The 26,602-nt window shown below is 40.8% G+C and overlaps 1 protein-coding gene across 1 annotated transcript; it reads left to right on the forward strand.

The window, feature by feature from the left end:
- Window positions 1-754: 754 nt before the first annotated feature.
- Window positions 755-18,907, forward strand: ZNF658 (zinc finger protein 658). The gene is made up of 6 exons (XM_087428388.1): window positions 755-1,518; window positions 1,820-2,447; window positions 3,015-3,073; window positions 7,950-8,076; window positions 8,368-8,463; window positions 14,813-18,907. The coding sequence occupies exons 3-6, from the start codon at window positions 3,059-3,061 to the stop codon at window positions 17,752-17,754; spliced, it is 3,180 nt and encodes a 1,059-aa protein (XP_087284514.1). The 5' UTR covers window positions 755-1,518; window positions 1,820-2,447; window positions 3,015-3,058; the 3' UTR covers window positions 17,755-18,907.
- The last annotated feature ends 7,695 nt before the right edge of the window (window positions 18,908-26,602 follow it).

Genomic DNA, 26,602 nt, shown 5'->3' on the forward strand with positions numbered 1-26,602 from the left:
CACTTCTGCAGGGACAGTAAACGCACCCTAACCTCCCTCCATCTCCTCCCCACCCCCACCTCCACGTCTTCAAACACTCAAAACAGCAGAAATAGTAAAATGAGCATTATATACATATATTACGCAGATTTAATGATTCTTGACCTTTGGCCATATCTGCTTTCTCTAATTGTTTTGCTGAAGTTTTAAAAAGTAAATTACAAATCCATGATTTCATAATTGTAAATGTTTCAGCATGTATCCTTAAAACATAACAATTTCTTACGTCGTCCAAATGTTATCAGTGACCAAAGTAATGGTAATTTTCCTTAATATTTCTAATATCTAGTCCATATTCATATTTCTCCAATTGGCTCCTGCAACTGTTGCTTTTTCCAACCAGGATCCGATCGAGAACCACGCTTTCCAGTGTGTAACGTCGTAAAGTAAAAGTCTAACCCATAAGCTCTAGGATTCAGGAAAAGTCTCCAGCAGTTAGGTTCAATTGTCACGTCTTCCAACCCGCTCAAGAAGCAGAAAGGCTTCCCAAGCTACTTCCTGCGCTCTCAAGGTGCTATGGGAAATGTAGTCTTGGATGTCGTGGGCGCCCCGCGCAGCACTCTGGGAAGGGTCCTCGGCGCTCACTCTGCGCACGCGCACACCCACCCCGCCTCCTCCCGTCCGCCAGTCCGGCTCGAGACGGGAACGGTGTGGGCGTCTTCGGGTCTAGGCGGGAGCAGAGGCTGCGGCCAGGGGTGAGCGCGCCGGGGACGGGGCTCCGCGCGGCTGAGGCCCTGCCGGGTCGGGTGGGCTCGTGTCCGCGGATGGGAGCGGGGAGTCCTCCCCTCCCCCAGCGCCGTGCGCCCGCCGCGTCCCGGCCCGCAGGGCGGGCTCTCGGTCAGGACTCGGGAGGCGCGGCGCGGCCGGGGCGGGGCTGCGGGCGGCGGGAGGGCTGCGCCCCCGGAGCGTTCGCGGGGAGTGCGGGGCGCCTGAGAGCAGCGCGCGCAGCTCTCCGGGGAACGAAAGGGTGGTCTGGGGACGTTGTGTCCGGGGCTCGTGCTGACCCCTGTGTAGGGGGCTTTCGGAAGACCCCGTTTCCTTCGTCTGGGCTTTCGCATCACCCTCACGACAAGCCTCCTTGTCGGTGTAAACGTGCCGTTGTGCACAGTGGAAGGCAGCTCCTGGCGGCGGCATGGTAGACCCCAGGGCACCAGCCGGCGGGTGGGAGAGGTAGGGTGCCAATACGAATACGTTTCACTCCCTGCGTCTGGCTCTGCCTCGTCTCCTCCGTGCCCCAAACCCGACGCGGCAGACCTCGGAGCCCTTAGTAGAGTGTCCTCTCCCCCACATTCCCGGAGGGGTGATTGTGGAGTGCACGCGGACAGAATCTCAGCGCGCGGGAAATGTGTCCTGGGATTTGTGGGTTCTCTCCAGAGCCCCTGGGTCAGACGGCGGCTCTTGACCCTGCCTCGCCGTCCAGGCCGTCTCCGTCCTCAAACACAGCGTCTGGTACCTAATGGAGTGCTGACCAAGAGAAAGGTAATGCAAACCAAACACAATGTAAAGGTTTTCCGTAGCAACGGGAAAAAGAAAAGGATGTGAAGTTAATTTTACTGATGTATTTAATTCAGTACATCCAAAATGTGGTTTTGACTTGTGGCAGTAGCCACACTTGAGGTGTAGTAGCTGCAAGCAGCTAATGGCAACAGTACTGGGTACTACATTTCTAGTGAATTGCAAAAGAGTCAGGCTTCGAGTGTTAGATGAAGGTTTCAAATAGAGTGAGTTTGTTTCTCAGGCCCAGGTCCCAGCCCCTCTCGAGCAAAGGAACTCTTTTAAGGCAGGAAAGGGAGTCTCAGGAACACTGCCACTTGGAAGAACAGCCTTTCTGACAGACCCCTCACCGGAGCTTCAGAGCAGAGGCGGAAGGTTCCAGACGGGAGCAGGTCCAGATTTGCTCCACCAGAAGCAGTTCTTGATCCCTGTATAGCATGAGTCAGACTGGATGATGTCACCACGCCCAGAAGCCATCACAGACTGTGTGACAGTGGACACTGGACCAGCTTGCAGAAGGTGGTAACCGGGCATTGAGAGGGGTGGGTGACTGTCAGGCTGCCCAGGAAAAGGCAGCTCACTGGATGGCTGGTGAGGACATGGTGTCCGGGGAAGGTGTACCCAGCCAGTGCTGACGAAATCCTCAACAGCACCCTGTTTCCTTCACTCTGCCCTCACTCTTCAGATTCCGAGCTGCTCTCACACCATGTTCCTCAGCACGTGTGGCGTCTAGAGTTATGCCGATGCTGCCTCTTTCCTGAACGTAGAGAATAACGAAATGATAGTAGAAGAAGGGTTTTCTACACTGGGCGCCTTTGGAAGCCCAAAACTATCAGGCCTGAAATGAATGGTTTTTGTAGAGTCAGCCAGGACAGAACCAAGAACTAAGCGTGGTGCTGCTGACTTACACGCGTGTGAGTACTATAAGCATCTTATCCGAAGGCCTTTTTTAGAAACTGCAACCAATTTAGAACAAAAAGTTAAACAAATTTATTTCTTGCATGAAGCATCCCATCTTTATCTGGGAGTTTTCTGTGGAAGTTCTAACTCAAGGTGAAAGACAAGAACTTGATTAATAATCCAGCCTGAGTAGTTTTTTGACAACATTAGGTTTAATGAAGGTGGAGGGTTTCACCTCTGGTGCTGCTGACTTTGTTTAATCCTCTGTTGTTTTATTTTGTTGTTGTTAATTAGTCAGAAGAGGATATACATTGTTAATTCATCAAGAAAAAGCAGTTTACCTTACTCAGTGAAAATGCAAGGTTAAGTCCACGTAGTCATATCGAAGATACATGTGCACGTTCAGGTGGTGCTACCTCTGTGTGTTCCTTCTTGCCCCTTCTCAAGAATGTCCAAGGGGTATTTTCCCATAGGGAAGGCTTTTCTCCAGCTCGTGTTATGAGAGTTTTAGGCAGATGAATGTAGGAGTTGTAAGACCGACCAGGTTTCTCATGACCCCGTTTCTCTTTCCTCCTCCCCAGCTGAACCTTCACAGTTCTTTACATTCTTCCAGGAGTAGCAGAAAATGAACATAGCTCAGGTGAGTTCGAGTTTTGATAACCTGTTTGTGTTACAATGGATTTTATAAGGGCTTAAGTGTCTGTACATTAACATGGAAAAGTAGAAATAGAAACGGATCAGATGCGTTCAGAGAAGATATAGAAATACAGTTGGAGAGCACAGCAAAGGTGGCGGGTGGATATATGCAGGTCCTCTGACGTTACAAATGTACTATGTTTGGAGTTCCACATTTATTTCTGAGGTTTTTGATAGCCGTGTCAGGGTATCAGACATGATAATTCTTTAAAGGTTAACATTGGTGAGAAGATAAAGCAAACTGATTCCTCATAGGATATAAAGACAATTGAAGATAAAAAAATATCTTTGTTGTTTTCGAGTAGGTGATTTAGTTAACAACTTCCAGTGATAACCCTAAAATAATATAGAGTGTTGCCTCTACTTGTTCTTCAGTAAAGGTAGAAGACGTAATGCTGAATGTGAACTCAGTCAATACTATTTTTCGGAAACTCAAACACAGGGATTGCGTGAGACATTTTTCTGATGGATCAAATGACTATCCTTAAAATTACTCTCCATAAATATTTCGAGTACCCGTGATTTTCAGGACGGTTTAAAATCGTCAGCTCAGCAGTTTAAAATCCTGTTAAAATTGTCAGCTCAGCAGTTTAAAATCCTGTTCTCTTTCAAGTGTTTCAATGCTTCCCATCCCACTCTAAACTTGTGCATGAGGCCTTGGTTTCTCTCCCCACTTGCCTGTGATCTCCAGTGACCAGAGACTTGGTTATAATCAAATCCATTGGGTCTTGTCTAATCCTTTCCTTACTTGACTTTTCTGTAGCACTTGCCTCTACTTCTCACACTGTCCTGGAAAGTTTCTCTGTTACTGTCTGTGACACCCTCCACTGGCTCTGTCCTTCTCCTGCTGATGTCTTCACGGAGTCATCTTCTTTCCCTTGTCCTTTCACGTGGCTCATCCACAGTTTCCATCTTTGGCCTTTTAATCTTCTCTATTGTCTTGGAATGATTTCATTTTCTCTCATTTTTTTCTTTTTTAAACAGCTTTATTGAGATTCAATTCACATACCATGCCATTCACCCATTTAAAATGTAAAATTCAATGATTTTTTTAGTGTACTCATAGGTATGTGCAAACAGCACCACAGTGGATTTTAGAACATTTTCATCAACTTGAAAAGCAATTCTGGGGGCTGGCCTGGTGGCGTAGTGGTTAAATTCGCATGCTCCGCTTTGGCGGCCCAGGATTTGCAGGTTCAGATCCCGGGCGCAGACCTACACGCCACTCATCAAGCTGTGCTGTGACTGCCTCCCATGTACGAAAATAGAGGAAGATGGGCACAGATGTTAGCTCAGGGACAATCTTCCTCAAACAAAAAGAGGAAGATTGGTGAGAGATGTTAGCTCAGGGACAGTCTTCCTCACCAAAAAAAAAAGAAAAAAGCAGTTCTGTACACTTTCTCTTCTCCCATCATTCCGTTCACCCCCAGGCCCCTCAACTTTTGCTGAACCAGTCCCTGTATTATTTCTCGTAGGGCAGTTTTACCTCTGACAAATTCTGTTTTTTGTTTATCTGGGAAGGTTTTAATTTTTCCACTTTTGCTGGATATAGAATTCTTGATTGACAACCTTTTTCTTTTAGCACTTTGAATATGTCATTCCCCCTGCCTTCTGTCCTCCATGCTTGTAATACTGTTGTACGTGGTGAGTCACTTCTTTCTTACTGCTTTTGAGATTGGTGGTTTGGAGACTTCTTGTCGATTATTTCTTCAAATATTCTTTCAGACCCTTTCTTTGTCTCCTCTCTGTCTGGGACTCTCGTTATACGTATGTCTGTAAACTTGGTGCTATCCCCCGGTTCATTTTCTGTCATTATTTTTTCTTTCTGTTTCTCACTCTGCGTAACTTCAGTGGACCTGTGTCCATTTGTTCACGCTTTCTTCCACCCGCTCAAATCTGCTCTTGAATCCCTCTAGTGCAAGTTTTGTTTCAGTTATTGTACTTTTCAACTCTTGAGTTTCTATTTGGTTCCTTTTTATAATTTCTATCTCTTGATTGATATTCTTTGTTCAGTGGAACATTGTTCTCATACTTTCTTTTAGTCCTTAGGCATTGTTTCCTCTGGGTCTTTGACGATATTTAAAATAGCTGATTTAAAGTCATTGCCTAGTAAGTCCAACATCTGCTTCCTCAGATGCAGGAATCAGTTTCTATTGATTACACGTTTTCCTGTGTAGGGGTCTTACTTTCTTGTTTTCTTCTTTGTTTGGCAATTTTTTATTGATAATTGGACATTTTAAGTAAAACAGTGTGGCAACTTTAGAAATCAGGATTTCTCCCCTCCACAGGGGTCACTGTTGAAGTTTATTTGTTCAGTGACTTCTTTGAGCTAATGCTGTGGAGCCTGTATTTCTTGTGATCTGTGGCAGTTGAAGTCTCTGTCCTGAAATGCCTGGAACCAGTGAGTCTCCCAGTCTTTGCTAAGGGGCTCTGTGCGTGTGAGGGCATTCCTACAGCAGTCAGACAGGCAGTTTACAACTCGGCCTTAGCCTTCACTTCCTTCTTACCCCAAACCTCAAGGTCACCCAGAGGTGACAGCTTAGGGCCTTCTCACATCTTTCCTGGACATATGCGTGGCTCTCCGCATGTGTGCGGCCTTCTAGATTCTCAGGAATATATTGGAGCTTTTAAAAATCTTTATGGACATCTCATTCTCCAGCTTTTCCTTTTAAGCTTTTTGATTAGGACACTGTTTGCCCCAACTGTTATCCACCTCCTCAGGTAGCCACTAAGTTAAGCAAGTGCCTTCAAATGTTTTTGACAAACGCCTCTGAGGATAAGGCTTTTCATTCTCTGTGAGCTCTGAGGTAGCTCAAATAAAGACGTCCTTGCAAGTGAGGTCTTTCAGGGAACCACCCAACAGGCCAAATAAAGAGTTTCCTGGGAGTGGGGCTCTGAGGGAACCTCAGCCCGGTTCTGCCCCCCAGTGGTTGCCACGCTGCTGGTTTCAGCCTTGAGTGCAGACTGTCGGTTCTCACGCCGCCGCCACCACGTTGGAGAGAGAGGAGTGGGAACAGGGTCCCTGAAAAGCACACGCTATCACCGCTCTCACTCTGATTCTGCTGTTTTCCTTGTGTAAATGTTCTGTCAATTGCCTTTGTTACCTTCTACAACTTTTGCCGGTTTATTCATTGCTTTTATGGAGGAGAGAATTTTCTTGGATCCTTATTTCCCCATTTTCACTTAGGTCATTGGTTAGCTTAGGTTTTGTTAATCCGGCTGATTTTTATTAAGCCGGATGTTAGAGAGATTGGCGAAAATGAACACAATGCCGCTTTTCTCACTGATATTTTTAGTTTTTGAAAATATAGTTAAATTTTCTTTACTTTTTTCAGATTAAAATAAATTTCCTTGAGAGGTGTTCCTATTCTTTTACTCATTTGTTTTGGTTACCAGCTACTAGCACTGATCTTCATGCAGAGTAGGTACTCACTCAGTCATACTGAAGACATGAATGAACAAAGAACTGGATACATAACACTGGAAAAAAGCTTGTTTCTGTCCTCTTGTCTCTTGGTCTGTTTCCTTTCTTTTTATTTTTTATTGTGAAAAGAACACTGAACATGAGATCTGCCCTCTTAGAGATTGGGCAGAGTTTTATGTGTACAATATAGTATCGTTAACTATAGGCGTGATGTACAGCAGATCTCTAGAACTTAATGACCTTGGATAGCTGAGACCGAAACTTTGTACCTGCAACTCCTCATTTCCCCCTCCTCCCAGCCCCTTTGAAGTCTTTTGTTGTGGAAACTTTCCCTTTTCTCAGTTTCCAGGACTCCACCCTCTCCTGATCCTATTATTACTTTTCAGAAAACGCCTTCTCTGGCTTTGTGGGCCTTTTTTCTGTCAGCCTCTTCAATTATCATGGTTCCTCAAATTCTACTTTTGGTACTTTTCTTTCCTCAATCCCCTTGTGCTCGGGTTGCTCTGATTGCCTCTGATAACTTCAGTTACCGCCTAAATTGCTAGTAATTCCTAAATGCTTGTCTTCGTCCTAGGCCTCCCTTCTATGTTCTAAAACCGTGTGCATACTAGTTTAAGGGACATTCCTAGCTTTATGTTCCGTAGACCCTTCAGTAGCAACCTGAGCAGATCTGTCTCACTACGACTTCTAGCACATTTTTTCCTTTCGTTTCCCAAATATCAGTGTTTGGCACCAGCACTCAAGAAGCTGCGCATGCAGTTAGACTGGGTAGCTGCACGGGAAAGTCGTTGTCAAGTTGGTTGCTGCTTCTGCTCTATGATTAAGTCCCTATCCTTGTATCCATTGCTGTTCCATCAGCGTAGATAGTGTTCTCTTATACTGGTCTGTTTGATTGCTCTTCATGAGCTCTAAGAGATTTATATTATATATCTTCAGACATGTACTTATCCATAAGTTTGATCATGTATAATGTCTCCGCAACTTAGTGTATCTCTTCCTTGGCCCCCGTTATTTACAGTGATGATGTCCAAGGAGAGATGGACTATCCTAGAATTCTCTAGAATACCCAGGGTAATCGCTTGGGATGTAGAAGAAGCGTTGCAGGAAGTCTCTTTACATTGAGTTTTTTTTTGTTTTAGTTTTTGTTTATACAAATTATAGGTTTGTATAAGCAAACCTATAATTCATAAATATATACAAATGAATTATGTTAAGTTAGAAGCCTTTTAAACTAATGGAGTAGCTGTAAAGTTAAAGACAAAATTAGGTCAAAAATTGGCATCTTTTATAGCCATTTGTTTTAGAGCCTTAAGAGTAAACAGGAAAATTAGTAGTTCTCAAAGATGTTTTCTTTGTCACGTAATTCTGAACCTTTGCACAAAATGTGCTGTTTCAGGGATCAGTGTCATTTGAAGACGTGGCTGTGGAGCTCACTCAGGAAGAGTGGCGGTATATGGGCGCTGCGCAGAGGGCCCTGTACAGGGATGTGATGCTGGAGAACTACAGCCACCTCGTCTCCGTGGGTGAGCAGACCTTACCATGTGACTCCCTCTAGATTACATTTCCTTTTGTTAAAATTACTGCACATAAACCGTTTTTAGAGATTGGTGGTGTTCCGGCTTTTTATTAAGAGGTCTAAGGAAACTAAAACCTTTAGAGAAACAGAAACGATGTTTGTGTCATTACTTCCGCGTTGAAAATTTCAAATGAGCGCCTTCATTTTGCTGCTCTTGCTGCTGTCTCTTTCTCCACCTTTGGCAACCAAAAGGCCTATGGATCTGGTCTGTTTAGACCCCCAATTGTTATGTTTACAGGGTACTGCATTACTAAACCCAAGGTGATTTTCAAGTTGGAGCAAGGAGAAGAGCCCTGGTCCTTAGAGGAAGAATTCCTAAACCAGAGGTACCCAGGTGAGTGAGCCCTGGCAGAAACACCTGGGTAGTTAGACCTTAGAAGGGAACACTTTTGAAAGTTTTTTTTTTTTTCCTTTTAAACAGCTTTATTGAGATATAATTCACATGTCATACAATTCACCCATTTAAAGTACACAATTCGATGGGTTTTAATATATTCACAGGTAGGTGTAAACATCACCACAGTCAATTTTCATCACCTCAAAAAGAAACTCCATACCCTTTAGCTATCACTTCCCTATCTCCCTGTCCCCTCCAGCCCTGGCAACCACTGGTCACTTTCTGTCTCTATAGATTTGCCTATTCTGGACATTTCATATAAATGGAATCACACATTATGTGGTCTTTTGTGTTGGGTTTCTTTCACTTAGGATTACAAGGTTCATATTGTAGCATGTATCAATACTTCATGCTTTGTATGGCAAAACAGTATTTCCTTGTGTGGGTGTACCACATTTGTGTGTCCATTCATCAGTCAGTGGACGTTTGGGATTCCACCTTTTGGCTATTATTGAGTAATGCTGATATAAACGTACATTTACAAATTTTTGCGTGGACGTATGCTTTTATTTCTCTTGAGTTTATATCTAGGCATGGAATTGATGCGTTATATGGTAACTCTGTTTGGGGAACTGCCAGACTGTTTTCCAAAGCGGCTGCACCATTTTACATTCCTAATGACAGCATACAAGGGTTTTGATTTCTCCACGTCTTCACCAACACTTGTTGTTATCTGACTTTTTGATTCTTGCCGTCCTAGAGGATGTGAAGTGGTATATCACTGAGATTTTGATTTGCATTTCTGTTGTAGTCAGCTGGAGTGGCATAGCACAATACCATAGCCTGGGTGGCTTAAATAACAGAAATTTATTTCTCACAGTTCTGGAGGCTGGAAGTCCAAGATGAAGGTGCCAGCAGGGTTGGTTTCTGGTGAGGCCTCTCTTCCTGGCTTGGAGATGGCTGCCTTCTCACTGTGTCCTCACATGGCCTTTCCTTGGTGCATGCATGGAGAGAGAGAGCTCTGATCTCTCTTCCTCTTCTCGTAAGGACACCAGTCCTATAGAGTTAGGGCCCCACCCTTATGACTTCATTTAGTCTTAATTACATCCCTAAAGATGTTATCTCCAAATACAGTTACATTGGGGTTTAGGGCTTCAACATATGAATTTGAGGGGAGACACAATTCAGTCTATAACAATTTCCCTGATCACTAATGATGTCAAGTATCTTTTCATGTGCTTCTTTTAGCCTTTGTCTAAACTAGTAAACGATTCCAGGGATTTCAGAAGTTATAGTTTCAATATAATTCCTAGAGCAAAAAAGTACAATCATCTGAAGTAACTGTGTTTACTGAAAGTTTTGTTGTGAAGCCATGTAAACAGATAGGATAACATAAAGATTGACATAATTTAGATCAAGCGTATCTCCCAGTCACTAAATGCAAATGATTGGATCATATTGATTGGCTAAAAAAGATATCCCTAAATGAGGATCTTAGAAAGTTTGTAATAAAATAATAGTAAACTTATCAAGTTAGTAAAAATAAAATAATTCAGGGTTTCGTGTTCTGTTATTCAGGTTTGAATTTTGGCAATAGATACATTAATACAGTAAAGGTCCTCTAGCTCAAGAGCACAGTTGAAGTAAAACTTGAAGCATTTGAATGACTGCACCAAACAAAATGATATCAATGATCGTAACACACTAAATAAGGAAGTTCTGGGAACTTAACAGTTCACTAGGATCAGGAGCTCATAATATATCTCATCTTATTAAATAATAGGTACTGTGGACATTAAAGAAGTATGCCTGTAGAGGAGGATATACATGATATTTGTACTCAAGTGAATCATGTATTTGTGTATGTGTATGCTGAAATCAAACAACAAGCCTTCCAAAGTCCCATGGGAGAGTCTTAAATTTGTGAAAATGTAGTGTTAATCTAAAAAGAGAACACCAATAAATCCAACATATTAGAATCACCACAAATAACGTTCTCTCAACATAGTTTGATCCATCTAGAAAATAATGATAAAATGAGTAAACAAAAACACTCTTTCGACATGGTAATTTTAAAAATTGTCTCCCTTAAACGACGTATAAAGACGGAAATGAAATCTAAAATTGCACCACATTTATGAAATAAAAAAAAATGTGCATATTAGAAACCTTGGGATATAGCTAAATGAGTGAACAGAGGTAAATTTGTAGTCTCGTATTTATATTAATAGATTAAGAATTAAGAAGAGTAAAAAATATACTAATGAAAGCAGAAGGATTTAAAGTAAAAGTAAAAATTAGTAAACTAAAAAAACTGAGAAATTGTAGAATGTTTCTTAGAATAAAAAACAATAAAATAGATGAAACTTGAACCCTAACAAAGACAAAAGAAGCGCTTATATAATAAATTCAAGTGGGGATATACTTGTAAAGATTTAAAATGCGATATCAGAGTAACTCCGTTCATAAGAGCGATGTGGGACGACTCACTCTACCAGATATCAAGGCTTTATGTAAAGCTCTGAGTAGTTCAGTCCTATGGAGCTGGGGCTGGGATGGTTTAATAAATCAGTGGGGAAAGAATCCTGAGGTAACCTTATGATCAAAACAGAAACTCAGATTCAGGTAGCTTAAAGACCTGATTATCAAAGCAAAACTAGAAATATTCTATGTGATGATTAAGGAGAACATGTTCATGACTCTGCTTAGGGAAGGAATGGGTAAGATCTAAAAAGCATTAACCAGGGAAAAGCTGGAGTAAATGAGGCTTCCTACTCCTCCCACTAAGTATAGTTAAATATGTACTTATGTATAGTACATTTATATAAGACAAACGTAAGATTCTGAAAGATGGAACGAGGAATGAAGATGAGCTAGGGACCTTGGCACCTGATGAAGTACGGGGTGGTTAGTGTCAACGGAAGGCTGGTGGGGAGCCTGATCTCTCAGCTCTGCCCAGTGTTCATGTGGCGGCCTTCTCCTCCAAATCCCAAGGATGTCAGCGGAGGGCTAGTGGGAACCTAGACTTGTCTCCCCACTTGGCAGTAGTGAAGCTGCCCTCCACTTCTTCTGTTGGCGTGGTTTGAGAGGAGGCCGGCTAAAACTTAACATTAATTTTGATAAAGTCCAATTCATTAATTTTCTTTTAAGGACCATGCTTTTGTTGTCCTGTCTGGAAACATTGAAACTCAAAGTAAAAACAGATTTCTTCCTACGTTTTCTTCTAGACATTTTTAAATTTCACATTTTACACTTTGTGATCCATTTGGTGTTAATTTTCGTAGAAAGTGTGAGGTATGTGTCAGGTTTAAATTTTTGAAAAGACGAGTGCAGTTACTCTAGCACCATTTGTTGAAAAGATTATGATTTGCCCACTGAATAGCATTTGCACTGTTCTTGGGAAACGGATATATAGTTGTGCGTGTGTGTGTGTGCGCGCGCACGCACGTGCGCCTATGTACATATATTCCATATATCTAAGACTATTTCTTTGGCATGTCTGTTCTTCTTTATTCATCTACATAGTTATCCTTATGCCAGTACCAGATTAACTTTTTTACTCTAGCTTATTAGTTGGGTCTTGAAATCAGGTAGTGTGAGTCCACCGATTTTCTTTTATATGAATTTTAAAATGAGCTTCTTGATATTTACAAAAAGGCATGCAGGCATTTGAAGTGGGATTGCGTTGAGTGTACAGATCAAATTAAAGAGAATCGACGTCTTAACGATATAGAGTCTTTCAGTCCATAAACCACATATACCTCTCCATTTATTTAGGATTTCTTTCATCAGTAGTTTTCAGCATACAGATACCAAGGTTTTCTGGTTTTGTTTTTTTAGTGCTATGGGAAATTATGTTGTTTATCTGATTTAAAATTCCAGTTGATTGTTGTTTGTATATGATTGGCTTTGTACATTGGCTTTGTATTTTGGCCTTGCGGAAAACACTTATAGTTTGAGGAGTTTGGGGAAGATCTTCCATGTAGACCTACTCCGTATCTTTCATTTTTGTTCTTGCCTTATTGCATTGGTTGGAACTTCCATTACAGTCTTGAGTAGAAGTGCTGAGAGTAAACACCCTTGTCCTTTTCCCAATCTTAGGTGTAAAGCATTCTGGTTAAAGCATTCTGACTAAGGCATTCATCACTCTTAGGTATGATGTTAGCTGTAGGCTTTTTATAGATTCCCTTTATTAGGTTAATGAATGGATTTTGAATTTTGTGAAATGTTTTTTGCCTTAATTGATGTGATTGTGTAATTTTACTTCTTTAGATGATGACTGTGATTGGTTTTTGAATATTGCAACAGTTTGCATTCTTGGGATGAATCCCACTTGATTCTAATTTATTATTTCTTTTTATATATTGCTGTCGTCTTGGGCTACTTTTTCTTTTTTCAGGATTTTTGCATTTTTATCATGAAGGATATTGGTCTGTAGGTTTCTTTTCTTGAACTGTCTTTGGTTTTGCTATGAGGATAATACAGGCCTCATAAAATGATTTAGGAAATAGTCACTCATCTTGTGTTTTCTAGACGAGATTATATAAAATTGGTATTATTTCTTCTTGAAATGTTTGGTAGAATTCACTATAGTTAAAACCATTTGGTCCTGGAACTGTTTTTTGAAACTGCGTATTTTTTGACCACATAAGTCAATTTCTTAAACAGATACTGATCTCTTTGGGTTATCTCTTTCTTCTTGAATGAGTTTGGTAGTTTTTTTTTTTTTCCCCCAAGAAATCCATCCATTTTATTTATATTGTCAAATTTACAGACATAGGGTTTTTCTGTTATTATCTCTTTAAGGTCTATTGTGTCAGTGAGTTACATCCTCTTTCGCATATATCTTTCTGATATTGATAAGGTGTGTCTTCCGTTTTTTCGTCTGTTTGTATCGTTAAAGAAAACTCTTTCTAAGCACTAAGCTCAGGTTTGATTGATTTTTCTCTGTTGTTTTCCATTTCATTGTCTAATCTTGGTTATTTTCTTCCTTTTTCTTTCTTTAGATTTAACTTCTCTTTGTCTAGTTTCTTAAAGTGGAAGCTTAAGTAGCTGATTGGGGGTCTTTCTTTTCTCATATAAAAATTTTAAGCTGTAAATTTATCTCTGAGCACTACTTTAGTTGCATCCCACAACTTTCTGTATGTTTTAAACAGTTTTTGTTTTCGTTCACTTCAAAATATGTTAATTTTCTGTGAGACTTCCTCCTTGACCCATGGGTCAATTAGAAGTGTATTAATTTATAAATACTCTGCATTCTCCAGGTAAGTTTGTGCTACTGATTTCTAGTATAATTTCTCTATGGCTTGAGATCACACTTGATATGATTTCTGTTCTTTTATGTTTGTAAAGATGTGGCTTATAGCCCAGAATGTGGTCTGTCTTGGTGAACACTTCATGTGCATTTGAGAATAATGTGAATTCAGCTGTTTTGTAGTGTATTGTGCCCTTGGGTTGTGAGGGTGTGGTTTTCACAAGTGGTATTTCCTCTCTTCTAGCTGTGACTTTGGGCTACCGTGTGTTCCTGCCTCTTTTCTTGTTCCTGTGCTGCCTTTTCTTCCTTCTTTGCTTCCCCTACCTGCCATGAATTGCCACCAGTGCCTTAAAGCAACGGATTTGTTAGAGTAGATAGGAATGTGGTTCTGGGTGGAATTTTGGCTGTGGCTGCTGATACCATCACCCAGAATGTCCTATGAATGGAACTTTCTCAGGATTTTTGCTGTGAGCTCTTGGTTTGGCTCATGGAGGAAAATTTTGCAAGACGGGACAAATCCTTTATTTCTGTGGGAAGAAAAATCCTTTATTTCACAGGGAAGAGTGTTCCAGGTTTTTTTGGCTTGAGTAGGGTTGATGCCGTCAGCAAGGTTTTCTGTTCTGTTAGACAACCGTTCTCTCAGACCTTTGGGTAAAAGAAACAGGCTTTTCTTGGAGCTCTTCTGTCTCTGCCTTTTATTGTCTTTGGATTGCAGGCTTCTCCAGCACCCCATATGGGATATATGAGAAGCAGAAAGAAAAGCCTTGGAATTCTCTGCCATGTCATTTCTTAAGTCCCAAAGTCCACTTTTCCATTTTGTAGCATCTTCATTTGTTAATTTTTCTTTTCTTTGGTCCAGAGATTTTTAATGGTAAGAGGGAGGGACCTAGAAAGATGGAGCTGCTCCATCTTGGCCAGCACTGGAAATAATACCTGTTTTTTTTAAACAACATAGATGAGGAGAGAGAGTATCTGTCTTTCTGTCTGTGTGCATGAAGTATTAATCTTTGGAAACAGGCAAAAGATACGGCTCTAAGCACCTCTTCATAAGTAATGTGAGTCATAGGATGTTTTCAATTTCTCTCATTTTAGGATTTTACCAAGTCGATGTCCACGTTGAGGGGAACCAGGAAAAACAAGAGAAACCTCTGTGGCAAGTACTATTCATGGATAACAAAACATTGAGTAAAGAAGTACAGAAAGTTTTAGAAAAACCATTTAATCTGGATTCAACTGCAGATTTTTCGGGAACAATGCCCTATAAATGTGACTCTAGTAGAATGAATTTGCCGGTTGTTTCTGAATTAATTATTAATGATAGAAACTATTCAAGAAAGAAAGCTGATTACCTGAATGTATGTGAAAAGTTGCAGGTTGATGTTAAGCAGGAGAAAACTCATAGTGGAGAGAAGTCTTATGAATGTAATAAAAATGTGAAAGCTCTCAGTTATGAGAAAGATCATCAGAAATTTCAAACTCTGGAGCAATCTTTTGAATGTAATGAATTTGGGAAAGTTTTACATGATAAGACTGTCGGTGTTACAGCTAAGAGTTCTCTAACAGGAGAGGAATCCTGTAAGAATTTTGAATTTAGGAAAAACTTTGATAAAGCAACTCTATTTAACCACATGAGAAATGGCACAAGGGAAAAGTGCTTTAGTCTTAATGAAGATGGGAAACCCTGTGACAAAACCACCATTGTGGAATACAGTCAAGTTTGCATGGCTATGACACGCTATGAATGTCATGAAAGTGGGAATAACTTCAACAGGAATTCACCCCTCACTCAACCTCAGAGAACTGTTATAGGACAGGTTGCTTTTGAAAGCGGTAAATCTGAAGAAAACTTGAGCCAGAGCTCAGCCCATGTAGTACATCAGAAGACACAAACTGGAGATAAATTCTGTGTTTATAATGAATGTACAAATGCCTTCTATCAGAAATTAGACCTTACAGTACATCAGAGAACTCACACAGAAGAGAAATTCTACCAGTGTGGTAAATATGGGAAATCCTTCCATCAAAACTCAGCCCTCGATGTACTTCAGCCAAGTGACACAGGAGAGAAGTCATTTGAATATAGTGAATGTAGGAAATTCTTTTACCAGAAAGCACACCTCATTCAGCATCAAAAGATCCAGTCAGGGGAGAAACGTTATGAATGTGAGGAATGTGGGGAATCCTTTTGTCCCAATTCACATTCTATTCATTATCCTGGAACTCATATGGGGGTCAATGTCTGTGAATGTAGTGAATGTGGGAAAACTTTCTGTCAGAAATCAAACCTCAGTGAATATCTGTCAGCTCATACAAAAGAGAAACCTAGTGATAACAACGGACGTGGGAAATCTTACAAGAAGTCTTCCCTCACCATACACCAGAGAACACACAGAGATAGGAAACCCTTTCAAGGTAATGAATATGGGAAAACATTCTCCAAGATGGCACATCTCACAAAATATCAGAGAATTCACACAGGGGAGAAGCTGTATGAATGTATCGAATGTGGGAAAACTTTCTCCAAGACATCGCATCTCAGAGCACATCAGAGAATTCACACAGGCAAAACAGCCTATGAATGTATTGAGTGTAGGAAAACTTTCTCTCACAAGACTCACCTCCTTGCACATCAGAGAATTCATACAGGGGAGAAACCTTGTGAATGTAATGAATGTGGGAAAACTTTTGCTGATAATTCAACCCTCAGAGCACATCAGAGAACTCACACAGGGGAGAAACCCTACGAGTGTAATGATTGTGGGAAGTCTTTTGCCCATATATCTGTTCTCAGAGGACATCAGAGAATTCACACGGGGGAGAAACCTTACGAATGTTATGACTGTGGGAGATCTTTTGCCCATCATTCAGCTCTCAGAGCACATCAGAGAGTTCACACAGGTGAGAAACCCTATGAATGTAATGACTGTGAGAAAACTTTTGCCCATAATTCAGCTCTCAGAGTACATCAGAGAGTTCACACAGGGGAGAAACCATATGAATGTAACGTGTGTGAGAAAACCTTTGCCCATAATTCAGCCCTCAGAGCGCATCAGAAAATTCACACCGGGGAGAAACTCTATCAATGTAATGAATGTGGGAAAACTTTTTCCCAGAAGACACACCTCAGTACACATCAGAGGATTCACACAGGGGAGAAGCCCTATGAGTGTACTGAATGTGGGAAAACCTTCTCCCAGAAATCATACCTCAGTGGTCATGAGAGAATTCACAAAGCGGAAAAACCTTATGAATGTAACGAATGTGGGAAAACCTTCGTTTATAAGGCAGCCCTCATAGTCCATCAGAGAATTCACACAGGGGAGAAACCATATGAATGTAACGAATGTGGGAAAACTTTCTCCCAAAGGACACACCTCAGTGCACATCAGCGAACTCACACAGGGGAGAAACCTTATGAATGTAATGAATGTGCGAAAACTTTTGCTGATAATTCAGCCCTCAGGGCACATCAGAGAATTCACACAGGGGAGAAACCCTATGAATGTAATGAATGTGGGAAAACTTTCACCAAGACATCACACCTCAGAGCACATCTGAGGACTCGTGCAGGGGAGAAACCCTATGAATGTAATGAATGTGGGAAAACTTTCTCCCAGAAGTCATATGTTAGTGCACATCAGAGAATTCACACAGGGGAGAAACCGTATGAGTGTAATGTATGTGGGAAACCTTTTGCCCATACTTCAACCCTCAGAGTACATCAGAGGATTCATACAGGTGTAAAATCCTATGAATGTAATGAATGTGGGAAAACTTTCTCCCGGAAGTCACACCTCAGAGCACATCAGAGAATTCACTCAGGGGAGAAACCTTATGAGTGTAACGATTGTGGGAAATCTTTTGCCGATAATTCCACCCTCAGAGCACATCGGAGAACTCACACAGGGGAAAAGCCCTATGAATGTAATGACTGTGGGAAAACTTTTGGCCGTAAGACAACTCTTAGAGTACATCACACCAGAATGCACACCAGAGAGAAAACCCTTGCATGTAATGAATTTGGAAAGTCCTAAAGGAACTCGTATGTTATTAGGTAACACACAGGGGAGAAGCTCGTGTCACGTAGACCTGCAGATTATTTCCCTTAACTAATTCCTTTTCCACTAGGCACATAGCTTGCCTAAGTTTCCCAGTCTGTCCTTCATCCAGGTGCTGCTGGTCATGGAATATGACACTACTACATTTAAGCTAAGTCTGGACTTAAAAAGTCACCTTAGATTCTTCCTGTCCTGTGTTATACTGGAATGGAGAGACTTCCATGCAGACTTGGGTGCTGTGTGTTGAAGATGGTAGAGCACAAGGTGAAAGAGACTAGAATCTGAATAACTGGGTGAAACAGAATTCTCCACTAACATCTTCACCAGTTGGCTTTTTGTTTTTTTAGGCAAGGATTAAGTTTGGCTGTGTTGAGCTCTTACAGATTTTGGTCTATTGATTAAATGCAATAGCTTAGCCAATTCTCTGTTAGAGTAGGATGAAACACTGAATATAATGAATGTCAGAAGACCACCAAGAATTCAACCTGTCGTTGTACATCAGAGACTCCACATGAGGAGGAAGAAAACTTCTGTCAATATCTTGAATGATCAGCCTTCATCAAAAATCAGAGAAATCTCAGGGAAAAACACAAAAGCCTTGTACTGCAAAGTGAACTTCATTAAACATGAAATAATTAAAACTAGACTAAAATCTTATATTTTGATAAGTGAAACTTTTTACAGATACGTTTGTGTGTTGTCTAACAATGGTATACGTTCTAAGAAATGGGTTGTTAGGCGATGTTGTCGTGTGAACATCATAGAGTACTTACACAGACGTAGGTGGTGTAGCCTACTACACATCTGGGCTGTATGGTACTAGTCTTACGGGACCACCGTCGCATGTGTGGTCTGGCATTGACTGAAACGTTATGTGGCTTGTGACTGTACTGAGTTTGCTTCAGAGAACGTTTTTCTGAGGAAATAAATCAGTTTCTGAATTGAAGATCAAATCTTCGCCTAGAACTGATGTGCCAAAACTTGTGTTTTCCATGTAATACCAAGTTTTATAGAATATAAAGAAGAAAATATTTACCTCTACACAAACTGACTGTGGAATGTGAAGTTTTAAAGATGGAGGAGTAACTTGAATTCTTTGGACAGTACCAATAAATGTTTGTGACTAGTATCTGAGCTATGTGGTACATCTGTCTGAGTCTCTGTAGCAGAGAATTTGTTATTACTGGTGAGTTCCAGTAGAAGGCAGTAGCCAAACCTGCTCTGGACCTCTCCACTTTCCTTTTCTGTGTGACAGTCTGTGTCCTTCTGTTGGCTTCCCTCAGCTTGATGCTGTGATTTTGGCCTGCCTGCTATGTCTGAATATTAGTCTGGTCCAGTTGTTCTAGGTCCTTGGAAATCTGTGAGATTTCTCAAGCATTCTTGTGTGTATGTGTCTGCGTGTGTCGTGTATGTGTGTTTGGTGGATGTTGATTTTTGGAAGCTTTTTTGGCCTTCATTTTATGCCACTCTAGTGGTTCATTTTGCACTGAGTAATTATAAAGCAAATCCTCCCCTCAGCCATCTTGTATGCATGTAGCCTGAGGATCCTGTCTGGGATCTTTTTTACACCCGTGATGCTTGCTCACGCTGCAGTGTTGCAAACCAGTGTTGTTTCTGCCCTGCTTGGGCAGCAGGCTTTGGAATTGGGGTGAGAAATCAGGGCTACTTTCATGTCAGAAGCACTGCATTGGTACTGAAAAGCAGACTCACTTTTTGGGAGACTATGTAGTATACATAGTATAGTCTTAGCCAGGAACATATTTGATCAGTCTGCCATCATTTCAGGCTACATGGTTTGGTCAGCACAGAGAAGAAAGTAAATGAAACCCTCATTTTTAAAACCTGAAACACTAAAAATTTCTCTGAATCCTGGGCATGTTGCTGTCTGCAAGTGTAAGCTGGTATATTGAGCATGAGGACAAGTCAGGTGGTTCTCAGGTTAAGTTTTCTATTCCCTATCCTCTGTTGATACCATGTGAGGGAAAATGATGGTATATCTTGAGCATTAATTGGAGAATAGGTATTTCTTCAACACTGGGTTATCACTTAACTTAGTGGCATCACTGCCAGAGAAAGGAGCCAGGAGTAAGAGCCCACCATTGGATGAGGGCTTATCATCGCACCACCGGAGATGGATCAACACTCCTTGTGGTGGAAAAGTTCCAGCAGCGGAGAGAATATGTTTGCCCCTCCTCAGTTTCTGACACCCTGATGCAACTAGAGCTTATTGCACAGTGCCAAAAGGGAAATGAAAGTCAAGAGATCTCTTTCTACATGCTTGATTTTTCAGAAAACTATAGATGAAAAGGAAACTATCTAACTTGGAGTGCTTCCCAAAAAGAATTTAAAACTAACTTCAGTTTAGAATAGTTTTAGATTTCAAGAAAAGTTACCACCATAGTTCGTATATACCCCTCACTCAGTTCCCCGTATTAACATCTTATATTGCTCTGGTTCATTTGTCATAACTAACTAACATTGATACATTACTAACTAAACACATCATTTTTTAGATTTCACTAGTGTTTCCCTGCTGTTTTTGTATTCCAAGATGTCATCTAGGATACCACATGGCATTTAATTGTTATGTCCCCTTAGCTTCCACTGGTCTGTGACCATTTCTCAGACCTTCCATGTGTTTGATTACCTTAACAGTTTTGAGGAGTGCTTGTTGAGTATTTTGTAGAATATCCCTCAGTTTGGGTTTCTGATACCTTTTTTTATGATTGTGCTGGTGTTACGGGTTTTTTATAGGAAAACCACAGAGATGAGATGCCATTTTCATCACATCAGTAGTATGTACTGTCAACATGAGTGATCACTGATAATGCCAAGCTTGATCACCTGGTCGAGGTGGTGTCCCTCAACTGAAAAGCACGTGTAGCAAGCACCGTGCTGGCTACTTGGTAAATATTTCTTTTATAAATTATTAATCTATCAAATTGTGCATAAAATAAGATCAGAATCCTTTTTATATGTTTTGATTTCAATGTTGGAAATAATAGAAATGCAGATAGGTTAAAAGTCATAGCACCCAGAATTTAAAAAGAGCCTCAAGCTGATCCTGTTGACAGTCCACATTTTTGGTTTTTAGTGTTTGTTGGAATAAGAATGAATCATTGCTCTCTTCTTTGCTCCCCAGGAATTAACTTCAGGATTTTATGTATCTTCATATCTCATTCTGAGAGTGGTGACCAACTCTTCTATACCTCTTAATCCCTGGCATTTGGACTTTGAGTAATGAAAGGACTGAAAGAAAGTTTGTCTGCATTTCATGAGCCCGTCAACCCAGAGATTATTATATTAACTCAGGTACCAACAGGAGATAGGAAGAATGACCGGCGGGTTTAACTAAGAAATGTATGACGATAGCAGAAATAAGTCAGAATTGAGAGCAAGGTGGGTTATCAAAAGCCAAATGCCTGTATGGGGTATTTTAAAAGCATTGATAAATTGTGTGGTGCTAGTAAGAATAGTTAAAAAGGAATGGGTGTGTTATCATCAGACAGAAAGTTAAGTTTAGACATATAGGTTATAGGCAGGTGACATAATGAGAAATATATATAAAAGATGTAGGAGCACATGGTCACTCCCAGGTGGTAGCTTAGTAGCCAAACTGGAAGGGTTATAGAGAAGCAAGAGTTACTGTTGAAGCAAGAACATGTGGGCATATGTTATTGCACATGTACAATGCATATTGTCATCAGACAGTGTAGATGAAAATCTAACAGGAACTCCTACAGAAGTAACACCTCTGGGAGAGAAATATATCGATCGGAGTACATGTGGAGAACACGTATGTTAACGGGCAACATGCTCTCAAGACAGGCGTATACCTCTGGTAGAAGATGATAACCCAGCAGCACAGGTAGAATGTAATCGTATCGCTACTGAGAAAGCAGAAGCAAGACTCTATTGTTAGACTGCTCAGGAAACCAGAGGAGATTCTTGGTGGCCAGAGTGCAGGTGGCTCCAAGAGAAGTAGGTCAGAAACCAACAAGCACTGAGAAAGTCATTAGCACAGAAAATAAGGGAAGGGCCAAAAGAGACCACTGAATAAACTGAACTTGAGAAAAAGAACTAGATTATACATGCCTCATGGATAGATAACTCGCAAGAAAGAGAAAAAGGGTACGCATTGAGAAATAGCCGAAAGGCCGAAAACGACAGAACTGCCACGTTACCAAAAAATGTGGTGCACTAAACAGTGACGGTTAAACAGGGTTGAATGGCTAAAGAAGACTCACAGGACCCAAAATGACAATGCTTATAAATCTACAATTTATTAAGGGAAAAGGGTGCAATATAGCAACAGTATAAAGTAAGGATTTGCCTCACAGCCAGGGGTCTGGATAAGAGGCAGGCATGAGCTCCCATTTTCCTCCATGGTATGGACACAATTTCACTGTCAGAGAAGAACTTACGTGTGCACAGAACACCTCAGAAGCGTAAAATGGATTCACTGCTGGGGTTTTTTATACCCTGCTGGGCATGTAGGCATGTTCTTGCTGTGTAACCAGCCCCAACAACAAAGGACTCTGAGGGTCTCAGTGAGAACAGGTGCCAGTCATCAATTGCACTGTTAGCAATAAACGCTGCTGATAAGCTGTTAAAAGCTGCCCCCAAAACCTTTTGGACCCGTGGCTACAAGACAACACTATTAATCAATATATTTCATTCCTTGACCAATGATGTGCAGGATACTTCAGCTCAGGTCTGTTCCAGGTCTGCTGGACTTAACCCTCACAGCAAAGTCCAGCCCCCCTGATTTTTGGTGAAAGCCTTTGACAAAAAAAATCATCACTCTTAGTTTGACAGCAGTCATTTGCCTTTCAGCAGCTTGCAATCAAATAGAGAATCAAAATGCACATACAGACTTCAAAGAGTTGTAATAACAATGGCTCTCCAGAGATATATGGCTATCCCATCCACTAGGCAACCACACATTTGCATTGTCGGGCCCAATTTGGTGAAATACAGGGAGAAGATTATCCATCCCATTAATCCCTTTGGAATTCTTGCAGTGAGTCAAAGTAGGAGACATAGTCTCTGGTTTTGGAATGTTTCCAGAGTCTTGGACCTTAATTTTAGCCCCATTGTAGAGACTTTCAGATCTGGCATTAAAAAAGAAATTGTTGTGAAGTAGGGATGAGTTGTTTGTAAATTGGAATGCATGTAAATTGGAAAAGAAGTAAAATTGTCTACAGATGACATGAGAGAGAAAATCTGATAGAATCTATGAAAAAGCTATTAAAAACTAAGCAGCTGCTATTTATTCTTAATAAGCAAATAAAGCTACTAGTACTAATAAGTAAACTAATCAAGGTTGAAGGATACAGGATGAATATACTGAGTGTCTTCCTATATACTAGCAACAAACAACTGGAAATTGAATTTAAAAATTACAGTTTACAATAGCACCAAAAACTGTCAAATATCTAGGGAATATGTAAGATCTTTCTACTGAGAACTGTAGAACAATGCTGTGAGTAATTAAAGAAGACCTAAATAAGTTGAGATAAACCATGTTCATTGGTCAGAAGACTCCATCTTGTTAAGATATCAAATCTCCCAAATTATGTTATTATATGTATTGTATACATTCAGTCCCATCCAATTAATGTATTATATACTTTTAACCCCATCCTTTCAAAAGCCCAAGTGATCCTTTTATGCAGATTGACAAGTTGATACTAAAATTTGTATAGAAATGCGAAGGACCTAGAATGGTCAAAACTACTTTGAAATGTGAATGAAATGAAATGAAATGTAAAGTTAGAGAATTAACATGACCTGATATTGAGACTGCATGTAAAGTTAGCGCAATCGAGACAGTGTGGTACTGGTGTAAAGTTACACCAGTAGAACAATGGAACAGAATAGAGTCCAGAAATAAACCTGCACACATGTGGACAACTGTCTTTTTAAACTTTGATCCCTACCTTGTCCTGTATTAAAAAATTAAATGGAACATAGATCTAATTGTAAAAACTAAAACTAAAGAATTTGTAGCAGAAAACATAGGAGAAATGTTTTACCTTGGGTAAGGCAAACATTTCTTAGATACGACACCTAAAGAATGATACATAAAAGAAAAAAATAATTGATAAATTGGACTTCATCAAAACTATAAAACTGCTCCTCAAGAGACACAATTACGTGAATGAAAAGCCACAGCCTGGAAAATGTATATCTGACAAAGGACTTGTACTCTTTTAATAATAAGAAAATAGCCCAATTTTTAAAAATACGGACAAAAGAAGATAATACAGATGGAAAATAAGCATGTGAAAAGCTGCTTGTGAACATCGTTAATCATTAGGGAAATACAAACTGGAAAGCTCAATGACACATCACCACACACCTATTTGAACGGCAAGGATTAAAAAGAATGACCATGCCAAGTATTGACAAAGTTGCACAGGAGCTGGAATTCTGGTACATTGCTGATGGTAATTTTTCAATTGGTATAGTTTTAAATTGGTAAATTTTAAAATGGTACAGTACAGACACTTTGAAAATTATTTTGGCAGTTTCCTAAGAAGACAAACATATGCCCACGATTCATTCCAGACATTTCACTCGTGAGTATTTACCCAAGAGAAAAGAAAGCCTATATCTATACAGAGACTTGTACATGAATGTTCATAGCCATTTCATTTGTAATAAGAAACAACTGGAAGCAACCCGGCTGTCCATCAACTGGTGAATGTGTAATTGTGGTACATCCATAAGATGAATCTCAAAATAATTACGGTGAGTGGAAGAAGCCAGATAAGCAAGAGTACATAAGGATTTCATTTATGTAGCATGCCAGAAAATGCGAACTAATCTATAGTGATAGAAAACAGATCAGTGATTGCCTGGTTTGGCAGGGAGCAGTAGAAGAGGAGGATTGCCAAAGGGCACCAGGAAGATTTGGGGGGTGATGGATGTTTTTACAATCTTGATTGTTGGTGGTAGTTTCATGTGTTTATTATACATATGTCAAATCTCATCACATCGTGCACTTTCAATATGTGCAGTTTAGTGTACGTCAGTCATACCTCAGTTCTCTTTTGGGATAAGGGACAGATTGACAATACTCATTGAACTCACTCTGTTATTTTCAAGTGCCTCAGACAGAGACGGGGGTGCAAGAGTAGGGGGTGGAGGTGGTTGGCTGTCAACCACAACTCTGATGGCTAAGTTGGCCCAAAGATCTGTTTGAACTCATTGAAGAGAAGGTGTGAAAAGTCACTTTGCTTGTAAGTAATTTCTCTTTTTAACTTCTTTTGTAAACAATTATTAATTTGCCCTTTCCCTCTCTTTTGCCGTTTGCTCTCAGAAATTATCTTACAGGCAGACTCTGAACATTAACCTTGATGAGAGTGGCAGGACAGTGTCCTGTAGGGTCTGAACAAGCTATGGAGCTTATCTCCCCGGCCTTAAAACTCGCCCAGCTTCTTCCTCCTAGGCATTACCTGTGCTACCACACAGAGTCGTTGCCGGCACAGGGAAATTGACGATTCCTCTCAAAGCTGTTAAGGGACTGAAGAATAAGTGAAATTGTTTCTTAAGTACCGAAGAATTTCCTAAAATGTGCAGACAGTCTCATAGACGGCTATTGAACTATTTGTTCAACTGTGTCTGGTGAATGTTTCTTCCAGAACTAGACTTCTTAACATTTCTAATGTAGAGACTAGACTTAAGAGCCACTTTTTATTTCCCGATGACTAATGGCCATAAACTGTGCAAGTAACTAAGGAGCCAGTGGTGAAAATCCTCAGAAATCTCCTTATTTTATTCGAATATGGATGAGACTGATATGGGTGAGGTATGATTCTTCCTGAGGCAAAGTTCCTTTCCAACTGTGAATCTGTGAAACCAAGCAAGTTATGTGCTTCCAAAAACAATGGTGAGACGGGCATAGGATGGACATAGCCATTCCAAAAGGCGGAAATAGGAAGGAAGGAAGGAAGGAAGGAAGGGGTGACGAGTCCCAAGCTCGTCTACAATCTAGCAAGGCAAACTCCAGAGATCTTAAGCCTCTAGAATCATCCTCTCTGTCTCGATTCTCTGCCTCCCGGACCCACTGGGTGGCAAGGATACCCTCACAGTGGACCGAGTGCCACCCATTCCATAGCTCCCTGCCATGGTCCCACCAAGGCCATTGCTCTCTGCTGGGGCCTTCCCCGTGCCTGAGCTCTGCCAAGTAGGGGTAGGTCCCAGAGGGCCCCACTCCTGTGCCTTTGATTGGAGGCCATCTGCCCTGTTGAAACCTAGGCAGTGGTCCTGATGATCTCTGAATCGCCCTCAGGGTCCTTCCTCCCTTTTCTTGAAGGATAGCACACAATCACAGCCTGCCTTCATTCCATCCCATTTTCTCTGTTTCCTTTAGTCCTAGCTGGAAGTGTTTCTGCTGGTATAATCCCGTTTCCATTCCTGAATTCTGTTGAGATGGCTGATTACGTCCATGGTTCGCACCCAACTATTCTCCTTATCAAATGCTCAGTCCACCACACCCTTACTGTTCTCTTCAGGCCACACTTTTTCATTTTTGGTAAGCTGGACAGGCTGAGAATTTTCCACATTTTTCAGTTCTGATTCCTTTTGCTTAAAAATTCTGTGTTCAATTCATCTCTCTCGTCTCACATTTCACTCTGAGTAGTCAGGAGGAGCCAAGCCACTCCTTCACTACTGCTTAGAGAGTTCCTCAGCTAAATATCCAGTGTTATCACACGCAGGTTCTACCTTCTGCAAACAATAGAACATTAGCACAATTCGGCCATGTGTCTTGCCACTTTATAACAAGGATAGCCTTTCTTCATTGTCCAGTAACATC

This window comes from Ceratotherium simum, unplaced genomic scaffold (assembly GCF_057802395.1).
Source record: "Ceratotherium simum simum isolate JZ-2026a unplaced genomic scaffold, ASM5780239v1 HiC_scaffold_44, whole genome shotgun sequence".
Lineage (NCBI taxonomy): Eukaryota > Metazoa > Chordata > Mammalia > Perissodactyla > Rhinocerotidae > Ceratotherium > Ceratotherium simum.

Coding starts and splice junctions, on each gene's coding strand:
- ZNF658 (XM_087428388.1), top strand. Junction 8,077..8,367: donor CAGCCACCTCGTCTCCGTGG/GTGAGCAGACCT, acceptor TTATGTTTACAG/GGTACTGCATTACTAAACCC. Junction 8,464..14,812: donor CCTAAACCAGAGGTACCCAG/GTGAGTGAGCCC, acceptor CTCTCATTTTAG/GATTTTACCAAGTCGATGTC.